Source organism: Theobroma cacao, chromosome 8, assembly GCF_053813885.1.
Source record: "Theobroma cacao isolate CCN51 chromosome 8, ASM5381388v1, whole genome shotgun sequence".
NCBI classification, from domain to species: domain Eukaryota; kingdom Viridiplantae; phylum Streptophyta; class Magnoliopsida; order Malvales; family Malvaceae; genus Theobroma; species Theobroma cacao.
The window spans coordinates 11755526-11765787 of NC_142646.1; the positions used below are offsets into that span (position 1 = coordinate 11755526).

At 34.7% G+C, this 10262-nt stretch overlaps 1 protein-coding gene across 1 annotated transcript; it reads left to right on the forward strand.

The window, feature by feature from the left end:
- The first annotated feature begins 1187 nt into the window (after positions 1 to 1187).
- Positions 1188 to 1607, forward strand: LOC148761196 (uncharacterized). The gene has a single exon (XM_088809263.1). The coding sequence runs from the start codon at positions 1188 to 1190 to the stop codon at positions 1605 to 1607; it is 420 nt and encodes a 139-aa protein (XP_088665389.1).
- Positions 1608 to 10262: the final 8655 nt, after the last annotated feature.

Below are 10262 nucleotides of genomic sequence, written 5' to 3' on the forward strand. Positions count from 1 at the left end.
ATTATCTAATCAAGGATTTTCCAACTCAATTCACTAGAAACGATGAAATTCACAAACTTTCACCAAGCTTTACAATGGCTTTTACTAGGCTCAGCCAAAACCTTTCACAATAAGTTTTCACGAGCTAAACTAAAACCCAACACCTAACTTTTCAAGGCTAAGTTAGAACCTTAATACATTCAAGCAAACCTAGCTTGAAGCAACCACTTAGAGTGACTCCCTCACTTTAAGAATACAAGAAGAGAGGTAAAAGAAATTACTTATGATCACAAGTTGATCTAAATGGTACAAGATTGAGTGCAGAATACAAATACAAAGGATGGGCGTTTAAGTGCAAAAAAGTGTATAGGGGATTTTTTGGTTTTTCAGCTCTATATGACTCAAATCTCTTCCAAAACTTCCAAAAACTAATTTCTAACCATTGAAAGACCCTTTTATACATGGAGAAACAACTTTGATGGCAGTTTGGCAGTTTATGGCCGTTGAAAATAGTTGAGAGTTGGTTTTAGCCGTTAATCTGTCTTTTAGTGCTCTGGTTAAAATTCCAGACAGAGAGTTCTTAGTTGACTAACTTTCGTCTTAGTTGAGTAAGTTGGTTCTATCTTCTGGTCGCAGATGCTGGTAGAGAGCACTTAGTCAACTAACTTATTTCTTGGTTGACTAAGTTGGTTCTATCTTAAAGTCTAGATTTTTGGTAGTAGCTTCTTAGTCAACTAACTCACATCTTGGTCGACTAAGTCAGTTCTGTTTCTAAATACACTTCAGCCTGCCATTTCTCCAATTTGAATTTTAGCCAGCCAATATTCTTCCTTATTCAACTAAGGAGCTTCCTTCTTGTTGATCAATCATGTCTCCTTATTCTCATGATTTTTGACATACCCTTTTGAAGAATAGATTTATTATTTTTATACATTATTTGTCCTGCACACTTAGGTTAAGATGTTAGACACAAATGAAATGGAAGTGTTTTATTATCATCAAAAACGAATGGAGCCAACAAGATAGAAGTTGAACTGAAAGAAAGATAATAGGAAAGCTAAAATTCAAATGAAGTCTCAAGCAAATTATCCTCCACCACTATTCCCACAAAGGTTGCAAAAGCAAAAGCTTGATAAGTAGTTTGAGAAATTTCTCAATGTCTTTAAGAAGCGCCACATAAATATTCCTTTGATGAAACCTTGGCAAATATGCCAAGCTACGTTAAATTCGTGAAAGACATGCTAACCAAAAAGAGGAAGCTAGAAGACTTTGAAATAGTTACACTTATTGAGGAGTGTGGTGTAATAATTCAAAACAAGGTTCTACCAAAGCTTAAGGATCTAGAGAGTTTTTCTATCCCTTGTACTATTGGTAAATTTAAATTTACTAAAGCTTTGTGTGATTTGGGTGTTGGTGTTTCAATCATGCCTTTGTCAATTGCTGAGAAATTTGGATTAAATGAAATACAACCTACTACAAATTCTTTGCAATTAGCAAACAAAACAATTAGGTACCCTATTAGGATTATTGAGGATGTGTTGGTTAAAGTTGGGCAACTCTACATTCTAATGGACTTCATTGTACTTGAGATGGAAGAAGATGTGGAAATTCCTTTAATCTTGGGATGACCATTCTTGGCTACTGCAAGTGTAATCATTGATGTGAAGGAAGGCAAGATAACTTTTAGAGTTGGAAGGGAGGTAGTCGAGTTTAATACTTTTAATGCAAGTAAACATCCTACCTCTAAAGATTATTGCTATATAGTGGAGTTAGTTGATAAAGGCAAAAGTGAACCTATTTTTTCACCGACAAGTGAGCAAGTACCAATCTTGGAGTTTAAACCACCACTTCTACATGTTAAACCCAAGTAGTCATAGAAGGAGCATTCTCCACCACCATCTAATTATCCTTTCGAGGTTGGACAAAAAGTAACGTTACTTTCTCGATCATACTTCATGCTTTTTCCATGGAAACGCAAAGCAAAATGGTGGGGTCCTTTCAAAGTGGTAAAGGCTTATCATTGTGGAATAATAGAGATTTATAGTGAGGATATTGGCACATTCATTGTTAATGGACTGACGCTCAAGCCGTATTCCGAGGATGAAGAACTACAAAAGGGGTGTTATAGTCAAGCTAGTGTCTAAAAAATGCGCTTCTTGGGAGGCAACCTAAGTTTTTTAGCTCAATTTACTTCTTTTAATCTATTTTTCTTTTATGTATTTATTATTTATTACAATCATTTTCTTTTTTTTTTATCTTTTGGGAGGTTCCTCTTCCCTAAAAAAAAAGTGGGCAAGAGCGCTGCAGTGCCTGGAGTTACATGGTCCGTTAAATTGTGGGTACTTTAGTGCCACAGCTCCACAAGGGGAGTGCTACAGCTCTCTAGAGAAGGCATGACGTAGGGAACAAACCTCGTGACGCTGTGGCACCCATAGGGTGTGCCACGGTGCCTTACAAAAAAATAAAAAATAAGTTAAAAAAAAAACAAAACCCCCTTATTTATGGTTGCTTGCCATGTTTTGCAGATGATCCCACCATTTTTACTGGAGTTGATGATGAGGAGGAGGAAGAGGATATCGAGACCGCTTTACTATTGTGGCTGCTGTGAAAGAGGGAGTTTTCATTTCTTTTTTCTTTATTTTATTTTTATTGTTCCTTTTCTTTAAACATTGGGAACAATGTTTATTTTTAAGTTTGGGGGGTGTATTTATTTTTGAGTTGTTGGTCTTTATTTATCTTTATTTGCTTATCTTTATTTTATTATTTTGCATGTTTAGTTGCTTTAATTTTTAGCTTTTATATTAAAAATAATTTAAAATTAAAACAAAAATTTAGAGATAAGTTGACACATTGTCTATGAATTTCCCCTATCCTAGGATGATATTTTGATTATTTTATGATTTTAAGTTTTGAGAAGAATATGGATATGATTTACATTTGTGTTGATATTCTTGTGATTGTTTCATTGTAGAATGTGACTTCCAATAATTTGAACACTATTTTTTTACTCAAATTTTCATGTGATTTAGAAAAAGCTTATTTTAATAAAAGTATGGTGAAGTTAAGGATTCTAGAATTTGTTTGATTATCTTTTGAGGTAAAATCTTTGATAACATCTAGATAGGAGATGATTTAGGCCATCTTTAGACTGTTTGAGCCTTTTTGAGCTTATCCTGTTATTTATTTATCCTTAGTAACCCCTTTTGAGCCTATTTTTCCTTTTCTTTGTAACTACATACTAGCTTAAGCCTTTTTATATATTTCCAATTTTGAACCTTTCACCCTCAAGTATTTTGATCTTTCTAGGAAGTATCTTGAGTTTAAAGTTAAATTATGGGAGAATGGTGGATTAATGAAAAAAAGAAAAAAAATGATGGGTGTTAGAAATTTACCCCTTGTTCATAATTGTCAACAATAAGTTTGGGAATGTTTTGAAAAAATAAAGAAAAAAAAAAAGAAAAATAACAATAAATTGTGTTGTACAAAGGAACATTTATTTCAAGTTTGGGAGTGTTATAAAAAAAATTTTTTTTGAGCTCTTTATAGGTCTTAGATTGATTAAGTGCTTAAGGGGAACTTGAGCCTAAATATATTCTTGACCATACCCTAACCATAGCCTTATATTATAAGCATAATAAAGACCTACTGATCTTTGAATAAGTGTTAGTCTACATTAGTGGAGAGAGATGAAAGCAAACTTATGGAATCCTAGTACTAATTTATACTTGAACTTAGTATAAACCAATCTGAATTGCATGATATTCTTTGTAAGAGATTATTCACACACACGGGAAGTCTATTCGAAAGTGAGCTTTCATTTGAATTGATGAATGAATTTGAAGATTATTTGTATTTTACCTGAAGTTGAAATTGTGGGATAATTTCTGAGGAAAAATTGGAAAATCTTGACTTGGTGAATTTTTATCTCTTGAAAAGTTTTTTTTTTTAAGTTTCTTTATTTTCTTTTCTTTCGCTTTAGGACTAGCAAAATATCAAGTTTGGAGGTGTGATAATTCTATTTTATAGAATTATTTTAGTCTCATTTTGTTCTTAAAGTTAGCTAAGTTCTTAAATTTTAACTAGCATTTACTTCTTTTTAGTTGTTTTTCTATTTAGTTTATTTTTATTCAGTTATTTTAATTTTATGTTTATTTACTTTAATTTCTCTATTTTTTATTAGTTTTTTTGCTTTTGTACGATTTAAAGAAATAAGGCTTAATTTTGGAAAGAAAAGTGTTTGAAGGATCTAAAATCCTGCTCATACATACTTCAGTGTTTCAACCATAACTCTCACTCTGAATGTCCAAATGATGATGTTCTTGAGCCATTAGAAACCTAAGAGATAGAGCTACAACTTTCATGCAAACATTTTGCCCAGTTCTACATCGAAGATTGAGAAAATAATGTAAGAAAATGCTTAAGTGTAATGTTGCAGGAATAACAATTTGAAGGATGATATTTGATATTTGGCCCTCATAACACTTCTAAGCCCAAAAGTTAGAGTCATTATGTTAAAATATGTTTAATTTAGGGAATTTTAGTTCAAGATTATTGCTATTTAAAGGGTGCTTTGGGAGAAGAAAAAAACACAACCCTAGGAGATTCAAGAAGCTAGAAGTTGAGGCTGAAGTTTGGAAAGCAAGGCTGCAAATATTTGTTTTGTCTTCTTCCTTAGCTTTTATTTTTCTTGTTACTCTTAATGGTTAAACTTCACATATTTTTATTTATCTTTGCAATTATGAGTAGCTAATTTTATTTTTCTAGGATTGTAATTGAACTCACATGTAATCTGAATTTTTAATCTCTTTCTTGCTTATTTTCAATGGAATTGAAATGTTTTTTTCAATTTATTCTTAATGATTTTAATTGCTTAGCTACCAATTAAATTGATTTAGAAACCTAAACATAACTCAGAACAGGGAGTTTAATGTAGGCTAAGATTGGAATAGTATATGATTATATTAATTTATTGGTGTATAGGATAGAGATATACCTATATGCCATATGTAGCTAGAATTAGAGCCTGAACTTAATGAGTCTGTTTTAATTTCAATTCATATAGGGATACAGTGTTTTGATTAAAATAGATTTTTTTATAAGACGAGTCAGGAGACCCTTATAAATAATTAAGGATTCTAGGTTAGCAATTCAATCCATTGAAATAAGTTAAGGACGAGAAGTAAGATTTAGATGAAGTGTGAGGGATATTGTTATCCTAGGCTTATTTCTATTCTTTTTTACAAGATTTTATTTCTGCTTTGATTTTTATTCTTGTTAATTAGTTTGTTAATTTTAGTTTAAATAATTATTTTCTTTTAACCATTTAGATAAAATTAAATTGTGTTAATTGTAATACTTGGTAAAATTTTTAGAATAATTTTTTGTGAGATCGATACTCTATGTGTTATTATACTATCCTTGTGACATGTATACTTGTGTGAGTAAAAAATTTAAACAATAATAGTGCCAGATGAAGAAAAGTTTTGGATCACTTTTCTTAGCTTTCTTGACCTCTATGTTGAGTATGGTTTTATTAGGATCAAGGACATAGAGACCATTTGAATGTATCCTTGCACCATAACACATCTCTCCCATGGAGAAAAAACAACAATTACCCTTAATCCTAAATTCAAAATCATCATACAGCGCCCAATATGACATGGATATGATGTTTCGGGAAATTAAAGGAACATAGTAACAGTTTCTTAACTCCAAGGTCAACCCCAAAGGTAAAAGTATGGAAACTATCCTTATAGCTAATGCAACAACCTTTGCTTCATTCCTTACTCTTAGGACCACCTCTCCCTTTATCAATTTCCTACTCATTCTTAGCAATCTTTAAGTCATTACATAGGTGTCATCCACATCTTGTGTCTAATACCCATGATGAAGGAGCAATGGTAGATAAATTGACCTCAATCATTGTAACGCCCCACTCATAAAAGATAAAAAAGAAGAAAAAGTAAGTGGGGGGTCGACTAAAAAGAAAAGAAAGAAAGGAGAGAGAAGAAGAAAAGTCAAGCTGCCAAAAAGGGAGAAAAGACAAGAAAGAAAGAGAAGGAAGAGAGTGGGGGACCCAAGGGAGAGAAAGGATAGAGGAAAGAAAAGGAAAGAGGGGGAGCGACGTCTCGAGGAGAAGAAAAAGAAAGAGAAAGAGAAGAATAAATAATGGGGGAGCATGGCGACGAGAAGAAGAAAGAGAGGGAAGAAAAAAAAAAGAAAAAGAAGAAGAATGAGAGAAGGAGCAGCGGCAGAGGAGAAGAAGGAGAGGGAAGAAAGAAGAAAAAGAAAAAGAAGAAGAATGAGAGAAGGAGTAGCAGCGGAGGAGAAGAAGGAGAGGAAAAAAAAAGAATAGCTAAATATACGCAAGAATCCATAGCGACATAGCGTCCCGCTATTGTGAGGTGAATGGGTGCTAAATTTCAAAACTATGTCCCTATAATATAATATATATATACATATATATGTCATATTTGATAGTTGATAAAATTATGGATGGCATGAGTTGGTAGAAAGCCTTAGGTTGTTTGTGTTTGTGACAAAGATTTTAAATTCGTTTTTCTTCATAATATAAAATATATATACATATATCTACATGCTTTTAAATACGGGGTAACAAACTTTTGACTAGCTTTCACTTTAAAACCATACCTTGCAAGTTTGTGTGATGTTTAGGCCAATGGTCTTTGTTTTGAGTCCTAGAAGTTGATGATAAATTATTTATTTCATTTAGCATGCCGATTTGATAAATATGCCATGATTTGAAATAAATTATGCACAACATTCATTTTATGATTATACGGCTTTTAATCTGTCATGTTATACAAATGTATTAAATTGCAATGATTTTATTTTAAAGTGATTGAGATATTCTGGGTAGGACCTGTTACCACACCAGGTCAAGTGTGGTCTTTGTGCACAAAGTAAGAATTATTGATTATCGATATTTGATTGTAAAAAGGGGGACCTGAAGCCCCGATTTATATTTGGTAACATGGGTAGTTCCCACGAGTAAGCAAAGGGGGACCTGAAGTCCCGATTAATATTTAGTGATGTGGGTAGTTCGCACGAGTAGGCAAAGGGGGACCTGAAGTCCTGATTTATATTTGGTGACATGGATAGTTCCCACGAGTAGGTAAAAGGGGACCTGAAGCCCCGATTTATGTATGGTGACGTGGGTAGTTCCCACGAGTAGGTAAATAGGGGGACCTGAAGCCCCGATTCATTTAATGGCATGGGCAGTTCCCACGAGTAGGTGATGATGTCAGAAAAGTAAGCTTAAGGGCTATATTAATCCTACCCGAAGATGATGTTCCCTTGTGGATTTTTATTTCACTATGCATGGCATTAGCACTTGAAAATTTTCATTTAATGGGAAGTGAAATTTACATATTCATTGGTGATCAATTATTTCGCTTTTTATATTTGACTCTTCCTTTTTCACTTGTCATTGAAATTAAATGTTGATTGGATGTCGACGCTGAAAGGTTTTCTAATACCTTATATACAACTATTTTCACATATGTCTACTTGTGAATTATTATTTTTAAGAATTGCAAGGTGCAATAAAAAAAAAATCTCTCAGTTTTATAGAATGTATTTTCTATGCTTACCCTTGAATTTATAAACATTCCACCTTTATGTTTGTTTCCCTTCCTTGCCTGTTTATAGGGTCAATGATGTTCACTTAGTCTGAGACTCACACCCCTTTTATTTCCCTTTCTTGCAGATAGAGATCAGTCTAACATGTAATCATCAGTGCGTACAGACCATCACAGAGTAGATAAAGGCATCTCCTAACCCCGCTCTGAGTCGTTTCACTGTTTAGGGTTGTGTCGAAACGAAATTGCTAGATGTTGAAAAAATATTGTTAACCCATAAACGTGAATTGTTATTATTTTGAATGGAGTAAACAGTAATTTAATTATTAATATTTGCTTACACACGTGATTTGATTATATGTATTTAATGAATCTAGCGGAAGTCTTAAATGAGGCTTATTTGGGACTTAGCGAAAATTCTTTAGAAGTCTCGGACGCCGATAGTGACCAAGGAGGGGTCGTTACAATATTGGTATCAGAGCCTAGGGTTTAGAAAAGTCTTAAGATTTCTTGTGTTATCAGCGGAGTGTCAGGGGTAGTGTAGAGTCTTATCCATGGTTCATGACTGCAGCATGGATTATGGATATGAGGCTACACAAACTCCTTAATCTTAGTAAGCCACTTTATTAATAATTTTTAATAGTTATTTGAAGGGTGTTTGTTGCTGTCTAGGTACCGAGATGTCGCCTAGGACACGAGCCGCCTTAAGAGGAATGAGAGGGTTTAATGCCCTAGATGACACTACGGAGGGACCACGTGCATCTTTCTCTAGGAGCAGTGCGAGAGGTGGACCTAGAGGTCGAATAGCCGAGCCTCAAAGCAGTCAAAGTGCTAGCGAGAGGAGAGTCGGTACCAGTTCTGGGGATACGTAAAGTGATTATTCGGAGGTACCCACTACCACCGTAAAGGAGATAGCGGCTGGATTTCGAAGGTTAACCCAAGAGTTTGCAGAGTTTAAGAGACAGGGAGTGTATCAACGAAATGAAACAATGGGTTCTAGTTTTGAAGATTCGGATTATCAATCTTATGAGGAAATAAATTGGGGAAATGTCATGGTGACTTTAGGTGAATTTATGAAATTGAAACCCCCTTCATTTTTAGGTGCTAAATCAACAGAGGATCCACAAGTATTTTTAGATGAGATGGACAAAATTTGTACTGCATTGGGTTGTTCTAGTCACCAGGTAGTTGAGTTGACAGGCTTTAGAATGATGGAGGTAGTGCAGATATGGTTCGCTACACTCAAGCACTGTAGACTTCCTGGTTCTGCACCATTTTCTTGGGAAAAATTCACACAGGCTTTCATGGACAGATTTCTACTTGAAAGCGTGAGAGACGCTAAGGCACAGGAGTTTGAAACCTTAATGCAGGCGCTTGGGATGACAGTGTCAGATTATGACATCCAGTTTACTCAGTTGTCGAGATATACTCCGTATCTAGTTCAGACTGAAAGAGAGAGGATCAAGAGGTTCATTAAGGGGTTACATAGGACAATATACATAATTCTAGTCTTTTAGAGATTTACATCTTATCCCAAAATAGTTGATGTCGCTAGAAAAATCGAGGCGGGATGTACAGAAGTTGGGGTGGAAAGAGAGAGGAGTAAAAGAAATCGAGGTGAAGGATCTTCCAGATACAGAGACCTCAGTAGGGGTAAAGATGTTAATATAGCTAGACAACCAGGTCAAAAGGATGGTAACTTACTCAAAAGGTCAACATCCTCTATTCCACTAAATCAAAGAAGAAATTTTCAATTTCGTAGTCCTCCACGTAGCAATGATTTTAGTGGGATTAATTACAGACGAGCTATGAGTAGTGGGATGACTAATTCAAATCCAAGACAGAGTGGTCAGTGGGGTCCTTTCTGCACTTTTTGTGGTCAGATTCATACAGGGCCATCTAACTAGATGATAGCGTTCTATTATGAGTGTGGGGGAATTGGTCATGTAAAGAGGGATTGTCTTACCTATAGACATAACCAGGAGATGACTCGTGGCTCAATATGACCCGATTTTGCTACCGCACTAACTAGAAATGTCAGAAGGGATAAAGGAAAAGGGGTAGCTTTCTCATCACAAGGTAGATCGGCAGGGCCAACTTAACAAGGTGCTTCTAGAGGGGGACAAGCTAGAGTATTCGCTCTGACACCACAAGATGCTCATGTCTCGAATGCAATGGTAACAGGTAATCTTTTCATTTGTGGTTACAAAGCATTAGTTTTATTTGACCCAAGATCCACACATTCTTTTGTGTCTTCAAATTTCATGCCTAAATTAGGCAAGCATTATGAATATATGAATGAACTGTTAGTAGTAACCACCCTGTTGGAAGAATCATATGTTGCGAAGTATGTGTTTCGTTCTTGTGTGGTCCAAATTAAAGATAGGGACACTTGGGTGGACTTAGTATTAATGGCAATACTGGGATTTGACATGATACTGTGAATGGATTGGTTAGCGTCTTGCTACGCTAGTGTAGATTGTTATCGTAAGTTGGTGAAGTTTAAATTTCCTAGAGAGTCGTCATTTGTTATTTAGGGTCACAGCAGCCATTTGATTGATAGTGTGATGGCTACAATTACTAGAGAAGTACAAAGTGAAGAAGGAAATTTAGCAGCTACACCTGTAGTAAATGAATTTGTAGATGTGTTTCTAGAAGAACTACTCGGATTACCTCCCAAAA

Coding starts and splice junctions, on each gene's coding strand:
- LOC148761196 (XM_088809263.1), top strand. CDS start 1,188: ATGCCAAGCTACGTTAAATTCGTGAAAGACATGCTAACCAAAAAGAGG.